The sequence below is a fragment of the Erpetoichthys calabaricus genome, chromosome 8 (assembly GCF_900747795.2).
Source record: "Erpetoichthys calabaricus chromosome 8, fErpCal1.3, whole genome shotgun sequence".
Classification (NCBI taxonomy): Eukaryota; Metazoa; Chordata; class Cladistia; order Polypteriformes; family Polypteridae; genus Erpetoichthys; species Erpetoichthys calabaricus.
In genome coordinates, this window is record NC_041401.2 from 123,233,847 (window position 1) to 123,252,673 (window position 18,827).

An 18,827-nucleotide genomic window follows, 5' to 3' on the forward strand; every position below is an offset into this window, starting at 1 on the left:
ATCCAAAACCTGTATCATTTGTTGAAAGCCCTCTTTGTCAACAACACTGTAGGGTCTCATATCTTTACAGATAAAAACTGCTATATATTGTTATTTTTTGTACATGAGGCAAATTAAGCTCGTAGTTAAGTGTAGATTTTAGTACTTTCATAATCTCCAGTGTAGATTGCTTAGGCTCTACTCGTTTGGATGTCAACTGAGTCGATATTTCTGGGTGACAAGGGGATAAGTGACTTCTCAAATTTGTTGTGTTACCACAATACTTAACTTCTGAGTTGCACAACTTAAAGACGGCTTTGCTTTTATCCAGCTGTGCTTTACCGACGCACCCTTTGTATCCGTAGTAAGTCCACAAATCTGATTTATGAGTCGAAGACAGTGATTTCAGGTAAGGAGGACACGTGACAGTTGTTTTCATGAAAATGCTGACACTTGAGAAATACACTCAGTCATGATTTTCTGTCCATAATTTAAAGTTTTTGTTGCCCAGCTTATTTCAAATTCAGGCATTTGAATTATGCCTTGATAATCATCTCTGTCTGATATATCTGTTTTACGCCCTGGAGTTCCAGCGAACTGTAACTTTGAAAGTTATGCAGAATTCTTGTTACACCATGCACAGTAAGAACCATCACCTTCGTATGTTCACTAACACTGCCATTAGAATCTGTCACTAAAATCTGCTGTCACAGTCAATTTACAAAGAATTTTCACTATTATCATACAATAAACCAATTTCTTCATCACATGCCTTGTATTCTGATGCCAAAAATGCTGTGTCAACAGCCTCCCTCAGTCACTAGCTGCTATTTACTGGAGACGCATTAACTCTGGCATAATGGTGCACGTATGTCTAGCATTAGGCAAGATAATGGTAAAGGGTTTAAAGAGGACTCAGTCAACAAGTCTAGTGGCAGGAATGTTTCTTTGAAAAACAAATAACAAATATTTATTCATAATGTATGCTAAATACAGACTGGGTTCTAGACAAGGAAGGGTGGCTGCTTGCCAGGCCAAAAGGCCCATAAGTCCTGACCAGGATGACTAAATTTCCCTTTTCTGGGTGGGACAACAAAATGAAAGAATGGGGAAGACTGACTATCAGTTCTATATTCTCCCCCAATTCACTAGGCGTCAGCATCCATTCCCTAGATCAACCATCTGTATGTGCACACCAGCAGGACAGCCATGGAATTGTAGTCCCACTAGGCTACACTACTGGGTGTTGTGGTTGCCGCCTCAGGGAACAACCAATGGATGTCTTTATTCTGAGGGGGCTCCGCTTGATCCGGAAGTGTTTCCTTGATGCAATGTCGTGGTGCCATTAGTGCCAGGTCTGGCATAAAAGGAGTGACCTCACCTTGAGTCTGGAGAGGAGGTAGATAACGCTTGCCTGAGAAGGAATAGAAGAGAAAGGAAAAAAAATAACATTGTACTGTGGATTGTGGATGAAGCCTGTGCAAACTATTTATTATAAAATAAACAGCTGTTTGAACCCAGGATTGTTGCTAGTGGGGCTGTATCCTGGACATGGAGTTCTAAGACACCTCCTATAGGCCACAACATATTCTGATCAATTTTGGAGCTGCTGCAGCCCAGATTATTCTGTGCGTAAGTCAGATTGTGACGAAAACTCAAAACATTTTTAGTAGTTTATTATTGGATTTCAGTTAGTCTTTTTACTACTTTAATAGCTTTTTTATCTCAGTTTGGTTTATTTTATTAATTTTTTTTATTAATAGTTTTCATCTACCTTTTAGTTTTTGTTTACAATAATAACCTTGCACCGTGCCCAGTATTCTCACTTTTAGTTTAATCACTAACACAAGGCAAAAGAGCTGGTGATGGACTTCCAGCGTGCCAAGGAGTCTCTGAGACCAGTCACATAGAGTTGGTAGAGAGCTACAAGTACCTGTGGGTTCACATAAACAATAAGCTGGACTGGTCTGAAAACATTGTGGCGCTGTACAAGAAGGCCCAGAGCAGACTTCCTGTGGAAATTCAGGTCTTTTGATGTATGCAGTAGGCTACTAGAAATGTTCTATCAGTCCACCGTAGCCAGTGTGTTGTTCATTGCTGCAATCTCCAAGGAAGCAACTTGAGCTCAAAAGAATCACAATAAATGAACAGAATTATCATGAAACCCTTCTCCATCACAGGACGAACCCTGGACACACTAAAAGCTATTGTGGAAAAGGTAATGGTGTTAAAATTGGATGCCATCATGAGAAATTCCCTCCATCCCATCCAAGAGGCATTTTCTTGAAGCACTTTTATCCCCAGGCTCATTCCACCACAGTGTGCTAAGAAGCACTTCTGGGGGCCTTTTCTGCCCACTGCTATCAGCCAATTCAATGCTTCATCCTGATGTATATGTTAAGTTCATTTTGAAAAATCTGCACAATATTTATTTATTTATTAAATGATTGATTGATTGGCTGTGTCATCTGTCCTGTGAGTCCATATCCTTCTTTTTTATGTTTTTGCTGTTGTATGCATCTGAATTTCTCCATGGGATTAATAAAGCGCATCAAATCTAATCTAATTTCATGTGGTACTTTATCAAAAGCCTTCTGAAAATCAAGATAAATAATATTATATACTGCTCTTTTTTATGCTTTTGTTGCTTCCTCATAGAATTCCAGCACACTGTATTAGTGAAACACAATGTTCCTGTCTCAACTCATTTTAACTATTTGCTGATACACCAGCTCTAGACATGTGCTAATCGATCTTTTCCTTAATAATTACTGCAATTAATTTACCTGTGCTGCACATTAAGATTACTAACTTATAGTTACTTGGACCAGCAGACTCACTCTTTTATATATCAAGATAATATTTGCTAGCTTTCAGTCTTTTGGAATTTCCCCAGTGGGCAGAGATTTTGCAAAATAGCTGCCAAAGGTTATATACAGTATGAATCTACTAACTTCCTTAAGTACTCAAGGATAAAGGTGATCTGGTCCTTGTGATTTGTTATATTTCTGCCTTTTTATTTAAATTTAAGCAATACTTCTTTCTCTCTCTACAATTTCCAAATCACTAAGTACCCTCTTAGTAGTTCCTGTTAATTTTAGGAAGTTATTGACTTCTTCACATGTGTAAACTTCAAAAAATGCAAGTTTAAAGCATTTGCTGTTTCTCTCTCTGTTAGTGCCATCTCAGAGACTGAAGCTGGCTAAACACATGGCATATCTCCGTCTGTCTCTCTCTCTGTTTTTATCAATTGTTCTCTGTTAAGTTCTGTCCATTGTCTTATATTTCTCATCTATGATGTTTTTCTCCATCCTCTTGAACATTTTTTCAATATCCTTTTATAATGTATTGTAATATCTTGTACTTTTGTGTTTTTCTATGTGTATTTTATTATATTTTCTATCTTCAGGGTATGACCCAATTTATGTAGAACCACTTCATTAGTGGTTTTCTCTGTCCACGATATACGCAGAATGAACCAGTAAATCCACATCCCGAATGCATTTATCCTGCCTAAGGTGTATCACTCACAACAACTTACAACGAGTAATTCTGATAAAAATGTAGCTTTTACAGTATGCTAAATAAAACTTATAATATTTAATCTGTGTGTTTTATTTTACAGTGCTTTTATTTTATGATTATTGGATATGACTCTTAACCTGTGTGCCCAAAGCCAATATGGGAAAGCTCAAATTGTGTGTATTGTACAATGAAAATGTTCTGTATTCTGAACAACTGACACGTACAAATGAGCTCAGCCCAAGTGCTTCATATGTTTTTTTGATAGATAAAATAAGTTAAATTGAGTTTTCAAAGAGTGTTGAATTTGAGACTAGGTAAAAATTCTGGCGAATATGCAAATATAAAAGAAAATGCAAGAAGAGTGACACACATGTGTGCCAGAGGGTCACCTTCCAGGCTCACCTAAAGTAATTAGTAGCACCCTGGGAGGAGAGGAGGTTCTGCCACTAACAGACTTGTCTCCTTCTTTCCTCACTGTCATGAGAAACTGCCCCTTGAGGGTGCGAGAAAGAAAAAAGCCCTGCCCCTTCTGCTCCGCACAATATAAAGGCACAGTGACAACAGAGGATGGTATTGCCTTCTGATGTGGATTTCTATGCTGGTTTCTATGCTGATTTCTATGCTGGTTTCTATGCTGATTCGAGCTTCAAACTGATATTGCAATATCTGACTAAGAGGACTATTTTCTTTTTAAAATGGCACATTGAAGTGTTTAAATTGTGTTGACATCTTTGCAATTTTTTTTTATAAATAAACGGGGTCTGTTGCCTAGGTGGTACCCCAAGGTTCTCATCTTGTCTTGTACTATCATTTTGCCCCTCTACAAGAGGTATCAATACAATTAGAATGTATATGTTTAAACTTGGAAAAACTTGGGTAAGTGTGTACTGTATATGCTTGTAAGAATATGTGAAATGGAAGCTTTGGACTTTAACTTGTTTCATATTTAGCTAAAAATAACTAAAAATCAGCCAGACCATGGGAACTTACCATTTGGCCAATTCATTGACTGATTAACAATATCTTATACAAAGCATCCATGATATCATATAAATTCAAAGGATTTTAAAAAGCATTTTTAGAGAGACATCATAACTGACAGAGAAAACAATTCTGTTTTGTCATCTGCTGTCCCAATTCTTACAACCATCATGCCTAATTTAAGAAGAAAAAGACTGCAACAACTAAAGCTACCACCTGATATGAAGATTGGTGTTAGACCATAATTTGAATTTTTCAGGTTGTATGTTTTCACATCTAACATTTATGCCTGTTTTTCTGCAAATTAACATAATTAACAATTGAAATAAAGTTTGGTCATTACCTTCCTGAAGTTATCTTGTTGTTTACTGACACTTGATTAATGAGAGATAATATAAAGCTGTGTTTGTTCAAGTTTCTTTCAGAAGTAGCAATTCGAGTACAGCCTTCCATGATTTGGCAAGGGAAGGCTTTTAAGTAAACAATTGGCTTCTGTTAGATTGTACAGTCCTTTCAATGGTGGATATCTGGGTACGAAAAACCTTGCAGGAGCAGTCCTTATGGCAGCTCTTGGCTTTTGCTAAGATATCTTGAAGTGTAGCCCTTTCTAGGGAAGTATTCTGAAGATGGATCAACACTTCCGCAAATCATGGCAGAGGTAGCTTGTAAGTGAAATGACTTTTAGTCCCTGGTAAGGTATTGAAGTTGAGGTAGCCAGCCTTAGCCAATGTTAGGTATTATTGCTTTGTATCTGAGATTATTATTTATTTATTTACTAGGGAGCTTTGCCCCCTGCTCGCTTCGCTCGCCAACCCCCTGGCCTGTGCTACGCACCAGCCACTTCGCATCTCTGCCGCTCGTGTATGTGGATTTCACTTTCACCAAACAACAAATCTTTTAATTCTCGCAAATACACCCTCTTCATTGGGAAGAAACACTACTTTTCCCTGATGGCAACACGAATTAGATAATCTACAAGTCTCCGACTTAAAGTTTAAAGCCGAACAATAACTACATACTTCTGTCATAGATAGATAGATAGATAGATAGATAGATAGATAGATAGATAGATAGATAGATAGATAGATAGATAGATAGATAGATAGATACTTTATTAATCCCAAGGGGAAATTCACATGCTCCAGCAGCAGCATACTGATAAAGAAAATATTAAATTAAAGAGTGATAACAATGCAGGTATACAGACAGACAATAACTTTGAATAATGTTAATGTTTACCCCCCTGGGTGGTACTGAAGAGTTGCATAGTATGGGGGAGGAACGATCTTCTCAGTCTGTCAGTGGAGCAGGAAAGTGACAGCAGTCTGTCGCTGAAGCTGCTCCTCTGTCTGGAGATGATACTGTTCACCTGTGTCCATATATTCTATTTCTTTTCGCTGTTCCATTATTTCACTGCATAATAATTTCCATTTGTAAGCGCTAATGCGATCTTTACCATCAGTTTTTTGAGACTTTCGAATGTTAGTACTTTCAGAATCTCTAACCTGCTCTGCATGTGCATCGCGCCGACGTTTTTGAACCTTTTATGATGTTCTACTTTGTCTTCTACTCTTTTGTCTTTTATTTCTGACCCCGCTTGGAGCTGAGAGCACAGGAACTGTGTCTGATAATAGCATTCATACGAATAAGAAGTGATTGGACTGTGGGTCTGGTTGTAAATGTTTGAGAGGAGGGTTGGACTTGTCAAAGTCTCTTGGCAAAAAGTCTCATCTCATGGGACCTGAAATTATCTCTCGTGGGGAAGTCTCGTCCCAGGATTTCCTTTTATAATAGACAGATTTATTTATTTAGTTTTTTATTTTTTTATTAATTTTCATTGTAATCATTCCATACAAATAGATCAATTTATAACCCAACAAAATTGAAGACAAATCAAACCCCACCCCTATTTATTAATCTATCTATCTATCAGATACCTTCATTCAAAGCAACTTACAAAGCAAGATATAATACATACAAGAATCTGTGCTGATTGAATGTGGAATAAACAAGTATTGGAGGACATACGTGTGAATCAAGGCTAACAGTTTAGGCATTTCCAGTATTAGCCTTTCCACCAATATAAAAGAAACCTAAGATGTTAAAGTACCTTGTGTGAACACTTTTTCAGAATAAAACATAACCATAAAGAATTGTTGACCAAATATGGCAATTTAGAATTATAAAGTTTCAATTTTAGATTCACTTATCTATTATAAGTTGGGTTTCTAATTTGTATAAATGCTGAACATGTTTGTTCTATTCTAGTATCAAAATGGTCATTAACCAACCTTCCCAGATAGTTGCATTTGATAACTTGTTTGATTAGAATGTTGTACTTTCTAATATCGTTGTTAATACTATTTTGACTTAAAACCACAATCCCTGTTTTCCTCACATTTGAATATGACCCATTCAAGTACTTGAATCTGTCATTGTGTCCAGCAGATTTTGTTGCTCTTCCCTAGTACTGGCTAACAGTGCAGTATCATCCGCAAATCTTATGTTGTACAGAAGTAAACCATTTATTATTATTCTTTCCGTTCTCCCAATATTGATTCTAGTATTATCTTCTCTGAATAAACGTTAAACAGAAGTTGTGACAATATGTATCCTTGCCATGTTCCTGTTTTTATTTTGACTTTATGCATTTTTTTTCATTCTTCACTCTTACCATTTACTAGAGGGCTCCTCCCCCTGCTCGCTTCGCTCGCCAACCCCTGGTGTTGGGAATGAGAAAGAGCGTGATGTATGAATGAGATATAGAATAGTGTGAAGGTGGTAGATGATGCAAATAGAAAGCAAACAATAAAGTGTGTGGCACAGTGTAAAGGTTTATTGGAAAATTTCTTTGCACACGCCGTTTAAGTGTAAAAGGTAATTCCAGGTCAGAACTTGTAAGGTCAATGAAGATGGTTATTGTCATGATCAGAGTCAAGTTTGTCAGAGCTTAGAAAGAGTTGTGTCTCTCCGGGAAGTAATGCAATGACTTGGGTATTTATGTTTTCCACATTAATATTTTTTGGACATAATATAGTGCGTTGTGTTAAAAGGGGCATTTGGTCTAATGAGATTGCTATTCCAAATCTGTCTGTAACTAAGTTGGCGCAGATAAAGGCTTGAGGAATTGTAATAATATCTGGGAGAAGTCTATCTGTATTGGTGAGTGTACCATCTCCCAGTTGTAATAACCAATTGTTATGATCTGGATCTGGACATCGCATGTTTTGTACTAACTGTATCTTTTGAAAGCAATGCCAATTGTCTGCGTATTTTAAGGTGCACTGAAGAATAGCTGAGCGCATGAAATGTGGAACAATAGCTAAGCACTGTGTAAAATCTCCTCGTAATAAAAGTACCTTTCCTCCAAAGGGAAGATTATTATTCATAAACGTTTGTAGAAGTTTATGAATGGTGTTGAGTAAGTGAGTGGATGCCATTGTACATTCATCAATTATTAACAGTTTTGCAAGACAGATGTCATGTGCAGTGCCACTGTTCATGTTCATAGTGGATACCGATTTGTAGGATCTAATGCAGTTCATAAAGATTTCACTTTCAGGTACATCGTTAGTTAGAAGCTTCTGTAGATATTCAGGATATGAATGTAAAGGAGGCAGTCTAATTTGACCGTTTTGATAACAACGTGTAAATTCATTACGATATGAATGTAAAGGAGGCAGTCTAATTTGACCGTTTTGATAACAACGTGTAAATTCATTACTTGTATTGCTAGTTGTTTCTTCAGGGAAGTTAAGTGAATGACAATGATTGCAAATGACATTCATTAATCCCAATGAATTTTTCTGAATAGTGGACTCATTATTGAACGCGTTGTCAGCCACCTTTATTTATTTTGTCCCTTCGCTGCCGTTTCTGTATGTCTGAGACGGGAGGTGTTTCGTTTTGAATCCGTGCCTGTTTCGATGCAGCACTTTGAGACGCGCGCTGTATGCGTTTACGTTCAGTGTGTCTGTCCATATGCGCTCGTTTCTGATAATGTGTTAGTTGAGCTTTGCGTTTTTGGAGCCAAGACATTTTTTCTTCCGGAGGTTCAGAAGCGCATTGTAAGCGCCGCCGTGTATTTTGTTTTTTCATGCGGGTCCGTGTGTTTGGTCCCGTTATCCGAGCCGTATCGTTTTGTACCTGTGATCGTGCATTTATGACTTGTTTGTTCTTCAGCGTGAGAAATATGGATAAGTAATAAGGAGGATCGCACTCACTGTTAACATGGAGCCTTTTCTGCAGTTGAACGGTTAATAGTGCTTCAGTGTAAGGAGATCCACCTATGCTGCATAGTGTGAAGGTGTTGAGATGACGTATGTTTAATACGGACGGGCACTCACTGTTAATATGGAGCCTTTTCTGCGGTTGAATGGTTAATAGTGCCTCATTGTAATGAGATCCACCTATGCTGCATAGTGTGAATTGTGTTTGGTCCCGTTATCCGAGCCGTATCGTTTTGTACCCGTGATCGTGAATTTATGACTTGTTTGTTCTTGAGCGTGATAAATATGGATAAGTAATAAGGAGGATCGCACTCACTGTTAATATGGAGCTTTTTCTGTGGTTGAATGGTTAATAGTGCCTTATTGTAATGAGATCCACCTATGGTGCATAGTGTGAACGTGTTGAGATGACGTATGTTTAATACGGACGGTTCATTTAGAAATGGGGCTTTGTGTGTAGATTTGTGCATATATGCGTTGTTGATTTGTTTCAGGGTGCACCGTTCTAATGCGATGCAATATTTGTCCACATATGCGAAAGCAGTATGGGCCATTGCCTTTTGGTGGCCTGATATTTACTGCGGTAGATGCAAAAGCAAATGAACTATTGTAGGATCTAATGCAGTTCATAAAGTTTTTACTTTCAGGTACATCGTTAGTTAGAAGCTTCTGTAGATATTCAGGATATGAATGTAAAGGAGGCAGTCTAATCTGACCCTTTTGACAACAACGTGTAAATTCATTACTTGTATTGCCAGTTGTTTCTTCAGGGAAGTTAAGAGAATGACAATGATTGCAAATGACATTCATTAATCCCAATGAATTTTCCTCAATAGTGGACTCATTATTGAACGCGTTGTCAGCTAAGTGGCGCAATCGTTTAGCAGGTGTCTGCGGACGGTTCCTTTAGAAATGGGGCTTTGGGTGTCACTTCTTATTGATGTTAGTGTGTTTGTGGGTCGGGCTTTGGGTGTCACTTCTTATTGATGTTAGTGTGTTTGTGGGTCTGAATCGTCGTTGTTGTGAACGTTTCGTGTGCCATGTCCGTAGTCTGTCCCGTTTCGTCTCTAATGGGCTTGGTGTGGCGGTCACGTCTTCTTTCTTTTTGTGTGCCAGGGGCTTGTTGAATCCTCCTCTTTGTGTGTGTCCCGTCCGTTGCTTGTGGGGGGGGGGGGGGGGCGGGTGTTGGGTTGCGGGTTCTTTTTTTTTGTGTGCCAGGGGCTTGTTGAATCGTCCTCTTTGTGTGTGTCCCGTCCGCTGCTTGTAGGGGTGTTGCTTGGAGGTGGGTGTGGGATTTGTGGGGCGTGAGCGGCTTCTTTTTTTTTGTGTGCTAGTTTCGTGTGCAATGGCTTTCGTGCGGCGCTGTGTGCGTCGCCTGCGTTTGACTCCTTTTTTCTGTGCTGACTCCTTTTTTCTGTGGTCGCGGCGCCTCATTTCTTTGACTCCTTTTTTCTGTGCTCACTCCTTTTTTCTGTGGTCGCGGCGCCTCATTTCTTGGGGCGCCTGCGCAGTACGTCTTTTTGCGGCTACGGCCCATGGCCGGATGTCCCTGCGTCCATCCGGTTTAGCATTCTCGGTTAGTAATGTGGATGTTTACTGCCAAAATAAGTTTCTGGTAATTCAGATATCTTTGCTGTCCAAACCTATTTGGTGTAAAATATTCCTAAGATGATAATGGTCTACGATGTTAGATGCCTGTTTCACTGGTATTTCACTGTATATTCTAGCTTATCTTTATTGTTCCCAATACTCCAGACTTCCTCTTTGACTGCTCTTTTACTACTAAAATATTAAACAAATCTCTTTGGGTCATCTTTCGTCTTTTCTGCAATATTTCTCTCCAAATGCCTTTTAGCCTTTTTAATATCCTTTTAAATTGTTGCTTTGGTGCTCTCATATGCCCTAAGGTTAACAATGGAGTAATGTGTCTTATATGTCTTAAATAGCTGTTTTTTTTTTCTTTGTAACTTTCTTTTTAGCTCCTTATTTATCCATCTCAGATATCAACTTTAATTTCCCTGCTCTGCTCTCCAATAAATGAAAGTTATCGCAAATATACTAATAACCCAATTGTGCTTTACTCACTCAGAATATGGAACCAAATTAGGAAGCATTTTAAGATGGAAAATCTTTTATCAGTGGCACCTCTGCAAGGGAACCACCTCTTTCAACCTTCGCAAGTATATCCAGTTTTTAATACCTGGAAAAGTTTTGGGATTAAAATGCTCAGAGATCTTTATATAGACAACATATTTACATCTTTTGAACAATTACGTTCAAAATTTAACCTCCCAGCTACACATTTCTTTTACTATCTTCAAATTAGAAATTTTGTTAAACAGAAATTGCCCGATTTCCCCCACCTTGCACCCTCCACAATGCTGGAAAAAATACTGCTCAATTCCGAGGAAACAAACACTATTTCCGCAATATATAAAATCTTATTAGAGTCCCTACCTTTCAAAGACCCAAGAGGACATTGGGAAGAAGATCTCTTAATCAATATATCAGAAAAGGAGTGGAAGGTAGCAAAGCAGAGAATTCACTCGAGTTCTATATGCGCAAAGCATAGAATTATTCAACTAAAAATTATATATCGAGCTCATCTGTCTCGCTTAAAACTGTCCAAAATGTTTCCAGGCCAGGATCCAACCTGCGAGCGCTGCAACCAAGCTCCTGCCTCACTGGGTCACATGTTCTGGGCCTGCACCAAACTAACATCATTTTGGACAAAAATTTTTAAGTGCCTCTCAGACAGCCTTAGTATCACAATCCCTCCTAACCCACTAACAGCTGTGTTTGGTGTCCTTCCAGATGGACTGGAATTGGAGAAGGACAAGCAAACGGTGATTGCATTCACTACACTCTTGGCACGCAGACTTATTTTGTTAAATTGGAAGAATCCTAATTCTCCTCTTATAAGTCAGTGGGAAACCGATGTTTTATACTATTTGAAATTGGAAAAAATCAAATTTTCAGTTAGAGGATCTGTACAAAATTTTTTTAAAACATGGCAGGATTTAATCAATATTATTTTAGAATAAGAGAAATAACTATTATTGCATTTAACTCCCTTCTTCATCTCTTATTTATATAGATATTTACTTCTCCCCTTCTTTTGTCTAATGTTGCCTTATTAAAAAGCTTAAAGAAATTTTCCTTTAGCTAAGCTCTCCTTCTCAGGGGTGGGGTTTGATTTGTTTTCAAATTTGTTGGGTTATAAATTGATCTGTTTGTATGGAATGATTACAATGAAAATTAATAAAATAAAAATATTAAAAAATAATTTCCTACTGCTCCTAAATTTTGGGATGTACTTGTCCTGCATTACATGTAAAATACTTTTAAACCTGTTCCACATCTTTTCAACTGTCTCCACACTTTATAGGTTTATCCAAATTTATCTTACTTAGGCTCTGCCGCATCTGCTAAACATTTGCTCTACTAAAATTAAATTTAACTGCTTAATTTCATGTCAAATGTTACTAGATCTATCCCTTAAATAATATCCTGATTAATGCTGAATATGAAATCAAGACAGGCATCCCCCCGAGTTGGTGCTTTACATACTGTATTAAAAACAGACCTCGATTGCCTCCAAAAACACTGGCTATTGTATTCTGATATTTGCAAGGCTAGATCAGTTAATTATGGGTAATAAAAGTCCCCCATGACTATAATATGCCCACCTGAACTTGCCTTTTTTAATATTGTTAAAAAGATGTACATTGAAAGTATTGTTTGCATTAGAGGATCTATAAAATATTTCTAATATGAGGCCTGAATTCCTCATGCTGTCTAGTCAAATCCAGATATCGTCACTTAAGCTTTTTCCATTATCTAACTGAAGATTTGCACTATTCTGGTTTACATAAATGGCAAATCCCCTACCTGTTCAGTTTTGCCTTTGTTTACTAAAAAATGTATAATTGTCTATATTATTCCCCTACCCATTTATGTTATTTAGTCAGGTTCCTTTTATTTCTGTTATATCACAGTTATGTACAGTTACATATAATTCTAACTTTTTTTATTCTTAACACTCCCAGCATTAAGGAAAGTATTTATTTAAAGTAATACTCATTTTACTTTGGCTTTCTAACATTGCACATTGTAATGTATATTTCTATTTACACTACTGTCAGTCCCTTTATGTGAAATTTTAAACTTGACCTGTCCTAAACTGCCTGTCCCAGACATTCCCTACTAGTTAGTGAGGTCTCCTGACTACAGTATGCACCTGGAAGGCAACACATCATAACAGACTCTGTGTTTTCAATCCCCCTAATGTCTGAGTATGCCACTATTATTAATTTAGCATTTTCTGGGTACTGGTTTTGAGGCAACCTGTTGTGGCTGCTGATTCCTACCTGTTACCTCAGAGTTATGAGAACCACCATTGAGCTGTGCAACATCGTGAAAATGGTTGGAAACCTTAAACTGTGGGGTTGATGGCCATGGACAGTGTGTACATCTTGCCTGATTTCACCTCTCTGATCTGGAAATCATCTTCAGTATGAACATAATTTCACAGCAACTTATCCAGAACAGATGAGACTCATTCTCTCTCTTCAAATACTGTATGTATTGTAATAACATATAACAGAAGAAACTGAAACTGTAATGTAAATACTTGCTTAATAAATGCCTACACCTGCTTATAACCTAGGTTATCTGAGGTCTCCAGGACTCTAAACAAATCCCAATCATATTATGTGATATCATCTACTGTTAAATTCTGCTCCATAGTTGTAATTTTTTTATTTTTATACAGTATTGAGGATTTGTTCTGTTCTGTATATTGTATTGTATTGACCCCCTTCTTTCTGACACCTACTGCACGCCCAACTTACCTGGAAAGGGGTCTCTTTTTGAACTGCCTTTCCCAAGGTTTCTTCCATTTTTTTCCCTACAAGGGTTTTTTTGGGAGTTTTTTCCTTGTCTTCTTAGAGAGTCAAGGCAGGGGGGCTGTCAAGAGGCAGGGCCTGTTAAAGCCCATTGCGGCACTTCTTGTGTGATTTTGGGCTATACCAAAATAAATAAATATTGTATTGTATCTGAAGTGAATGATAATTCTCCAGCATGCTCTAATTCTGTTGACCTCTCACCCTAGACAATGTGGGTCTATGAGGTGCTATTGAAAAAATCCCTGGAGACCTACACTTTTCCTCTTGCATTCTTCAAGTATTATTCATAAATATAAATTGCTTAGAATTAGGTTTGGAAATAGTAAGGATATTATGTTTTGTTATTTGTTAAGAACTGACTACTTGATTTTAATGAGCCAAATTTTACTTTAATGTACTGTCTACAGATTATTTGGGTCATTTGACAGTTTTGCACTGTATATTTTTGTTATCTGTACTTTTTCAAGCTCTTTGTAGAATCACTCTAGGCCAGAGTAACTCTTGATTTACAATATATTATAATCACATATATTTAATACTAACTACATTTCAAGTTTTTGTGTAGTACTGTTTTTGTTATTTTGCTTACAAAGTGCTTTTTGGTAGTGCTTTCTGTAAAAGGTGCCAGATGACTTTTCAGATTACATCTTATTTGTCCTTTTACATCTATTCTTCCGTTCTGTTCTCATATGTGAAAAATTGCATCTAGTACCAGTATGATCCATTTGTGATCTGAAAAATGATATTTAATTTTGTGGTCTACTGACAAATCTGGCCCTTAATATGCTCCGCAGGGTTCAAATGCCTGCCAAGCTCTCAGTCTAAGACTACAAGTAGCCTATCAGATGTCAATATAAACTCTGTTATAATAAAGACATATATGTAATTTCATTTACAGACTTGCTTGTTTCTCTTCACTTGAAATTCAAGCAGCCACTGTCCTCATATGTTGGTTCTGTTCTGAGACAATTTGGAGTTAAGTGACTCATCTGAAAAGGGCCAAGGTTTGCCTACTGCAGAACAATCAGGCCACAGCTGTAAATGCAACAGGGAGGGCACTTCCTCAAAAAAGCAGCCCATCTGCGTTGCTATGGTGACAGAACTGTAAAGTGTCTGGACTCTTACACTGGGCAGCCAATGAGAGGGAGGAATTCAAACAGGCACGTTTGCATAACAAGCTTATTATAAGGGCAGCCATCATTGCATCACCAATATACATAAGCATGTCTAGACAAGACTTGTTTATTTACTCTTGGGTGGGGCAAAGGGGTTTCTCTAGACCAGATATGTACAGAATTGCTCACTAATATGTACAAACATACATGATCTGATTTGCCAAGATAGTAAGAAGCAGGAATCATGAGAAACTAACAGGTGATTTTTCATTTTGCTATCCAGAAGGAACATACAGTATATATACTGCACACTATCACAGAAAAATAATTATAATTCCACCCATTAGTATTATTCTCTCAGAAATTATAACCCAAGTATCTCTCAAGACACTTAATTTATGAATTTCTACCAAGTGTGCAGCCTCCTGCATGCTGCTCGCAATTCCTATGCTAAAAGGGAAATCATTGTCCAGCTCTTAAGGGTATCATTACACTGGTCTTGTTAAAAGCCTACAGTACTGTCCATACACTTAAGCTCCATCTTTTCTGGTCCCAACTCACATGTCATAGATTTATTAGTAATAACACTTGTATCGATTACAGTGAAATTCTTATTTGTAAGTCCTACCAACATGCAACACTTGGTTCAGTGTGAGGGAATGCTAAAACAAGCATTAGTGTGCTCTGCAAAGGACTGTTGACCCATCTCCCTTCTGTCTTTTACCCTATGTTGTGGGGATAGGATTCTCTTCCTAAATCCCTTAATTGAAATGAGCAGATCTAAGAAAGAACACATATGCTTTTAAAATAAAATTTTAATGAGCCCATTATTTGCATTATAGGAGGCAGCAGTCCAACTTAGTGCTTAAGTGAAATGGCTTTGACTTTCAGATATTTGAATATCTGGCACACTTCACTACATCATTGTCTAAGAGGTTCCTTTAAGTGTATATAAGCAGACTTCACAATTAAAAAATTTGAAATGTGAATGTGCATTTACATATGCCAGAATACCATTTAGAGAGAGCCAAAAGCACTCTCACTGTCCCAGCACACTGAATGAAAATTTAACACTATTCTGCTGTTCCAGGCTGAGGTGCTATCTTTTGATGTAATTTCTTAAGCTACAAATTCTGTCTTCAACCAATACTACAAAAGGAAGACAAATAAATAACAAAGAATTTTTGCTTTGATACCTCATTTCGTCTCTTCCTCATTTTGAGCATTTTTGCTTCTTTTAACTTCTGATGTTTTTTCTTTCTCTTCGTTTTGAGGGGGTCTTGCTGAGTAAAGAAGCCCTCAAGAGCCCTGAGTGGTGGAGGATCCACTTCCAAACTGTCATCTTCTTCATCTAAAAACAAAATGCAATTTGATTCTAGTTTGAACATTTCTTTGTATTTGTAGCTAGCCTAAGAATATACAACTAAAAAAACAGAGGTAACCCAGATGACATATAAATAACAGAGTCCAAACTGCTTCTTTAAAGATTTCATTAGAAGCCACCCCTTTGCCAGACTACACTTTAGCAATATTTTAGAAGTGCCTGTTCTGGATAGGTACAGATTTTACTGAAACATTTAACTTCCTACTACCCTAAGACCTTTAATTTTAAAATACTTCGGAGATTAAAACATAGCTTCTACATGTGTGTCTCAACAGTGGGATTCTGTCAGATATCAATAATTTACAGCTTTACATTCACAGAAACAGATCAGCAATGAAAACAACCCAGCTTTACGTCCCTTGAATTGTGAAACCGGTGGACAGCAATATCTTGCAACTTTATCCCTTGGAGTGTAATGCTTTTAGAGTTCAGAGGGATTTAGTTTTTTCAAAGTAGTTGATTTTTTTCAGTGTTTTAATATATGTAACTAACATATGTAGGAATTTTAAAGACAGGACATATTTGCTGTCCCCTTGTTTCAATTGAGACATATCAAAGATATTAAACTTCATGATCTTGGAAATCTGAATCTGTCCACTAATACGAGAACAAAAATATTGTACTTTGAACAACACCCTTGCTATTCATCAAACAGCTTGAGTTAACCTGAGATACTATCCATCCATCCATCCATCCATCCATTTTCCAACCCGCTGAATCCGAACACAGGGTCACGGGGGTCTGCTGGAGCCAATCCCAGCCAACACAGGGTGCAAGGCAGGAAACAAACCCTGGGCAGAGCACACACACACCCATGCACCAAGCACACACCAGGGACAATTTAGGATCGCCAATGCACCTAACCTTTGGAATGCGGGAGGAAACCGGAGCACCTGGAGGAAACCCAAGCAGACACGGGGAGAACATGCAAACTCCACGCTGAGAGGACCCGAGAAGCGAACCCAGGTCTCCTAACTGCAAGGCAGCAGCGCTACTACTGCGCCACTGTGCCTCCCCCTGAGATACTAATAAACGCAAAACCTACCAAGGGCCCTGAAAAATATTTGAAAAAGATATTTAAGAATCAAACATCTCATACATGTGCAGTGCTGTTCTAAAGTCTTAAATGAAATGTTCATAACTGAAGCCATTAATCCTTACGATTGTTGCAGTCTTTCTACATTCTGCTAAGGGTGTTTTGTGCTTTCATTGTAATTGGTGACTGGTACATTGTCTGCAGAGGCAAAAGACACGGAACGGAGTATGCCATTCTGTGCAACACAACATAATATGAAAACAGTCAATCTTAACCCTATCAGATCAAATATGTCGCCACCAACATATTCAGTTAGCATTTATTATAAATAACTTGTATATATAAAGATTAATCATATGCCTTAGAAAAGTAACAAATCTGTGATTTTGAATGACACACAACACATGCCTAAGCGAGTCATGTTTGTGACAAAATCACTGTCATTTAGCATCATCCTCATCTCCCTGGAAATGGATTACTTTACAGTTTACATGTCTGTTCTAAGCTTTATTTATCACAGATCACTTTCATATTTCAAAAAGTAATAAAAATACTGAATAGAATGACATGCTACACTGTGTGCTGTGTTCTTGCGGGAAATATGTATTGAGGGACAGCCCCAGGTACAGGATTGTGGCACTCTTATTCTTAACCTCTATTTATCATTAATTGGTTTTAGATAGTTGAAAAGAAATTGATTCATTGGTTTGCTTTGGTTCCCTTTCTAATGCTGATTGATGGTCTTATTTGCCATTGAAAGGACTTTTTTAGGCTTACTGACGTTTTTTAACTGATAAGAAGATGAAAGAGTTTTTTCTGAAATTAGGAAACATCATTGGCCGAAGAAGAAGGAGAAGGCGAAGAAGAGGGGGGAGACGTGTCCAGAAGCAGGAGGAGAGGAGGAAAGTAAAGAGAGTGGAACTGAGGGTAGGAACTTTGAATGTTGGCAGTATGACTGGTAAGGGGAGAGAGTTAGCAGATATGATGGAGAAAAGGAAGGTTGATATATTGTTAGTGCAAGAGACTAAATGGAAGGGGAGTAAGGCCAGGTGGATTGGAGGTGGATTCAAATTGTTTTATCATGGTGTGGATGGGAGGAGAAATGGGGTAGGAGTTATTTTGAAGGAACAGTATGTCAAGAGTGTTTTGGAGGTGAAAAGAGTGTCAGCAAGAGTAATGATTATGAAGCTGGAAGTTGGAGGTGTGATGATGAATGTTGCTAGTGCATATGCACCGCAAGTTGGGTGTGCAATGGGTGAGAAAGAAGATTTTTGGAGTGAGTTGGATGAAGCGATGAACAGTGTACCCAGGGGACAGAAAGTGGTGATTGGAGCGGATTTCAATGGGCATGTTGGTGAAGGGAACAGTGGAGATGAGGAGGTGATGGGTAGGTATGGTGTCAAGGAGAGGAATGAAGAAGGTCAGAGGATAGTGGATTTTGCCAAAAGAAGGACATGGCTGTGGTGAATTTGTATTTTAAGAAGAGGAAGGAGAGGAACATAGGGTGACGTACAAGAGTGGAGGAAGATGCACACAGGTAGATTAAATCCTATGCAGAAGAGTCAATCTGAAGGAGATTGTAGTCTGCAAAGTGGTGGCAGGGGACAGTGTAGTTAAGCAGCATAGGATGGTGGTCTGTAGGATGACGTTGGAGACCAAGAAGAGGAAGAG

At 38.0% G+C, this 18,827-nt stretch overlaps 1 protein-coding gene across 4 annotated transcripts in view; it reads right to left on the reverse strand.

The window, feature by feature from the left end:
- The window catches only part of chd5 (chromodomain helicase DNA binding protein 5), a 92,368-nt gene that overhangs the window by 60,650 nt on the left and 12,891 nt on the right, over positions 1–18,827 (reverse strand). For all 4 annotated transcript variants that reach the window (XM_028807411.2, XM_028807410.2, XM_028807414.2 and 1 more), the window contains exon 2: positions 15,933–16,087. In XM_028807411.2, the coding sequence (XP_028663244.1) occupies positions 15,933–16,087 (155 nt within the window). The remainder of the gene's footprint in view (positions 1–15,932; positions 16,088–18,827) is intronic.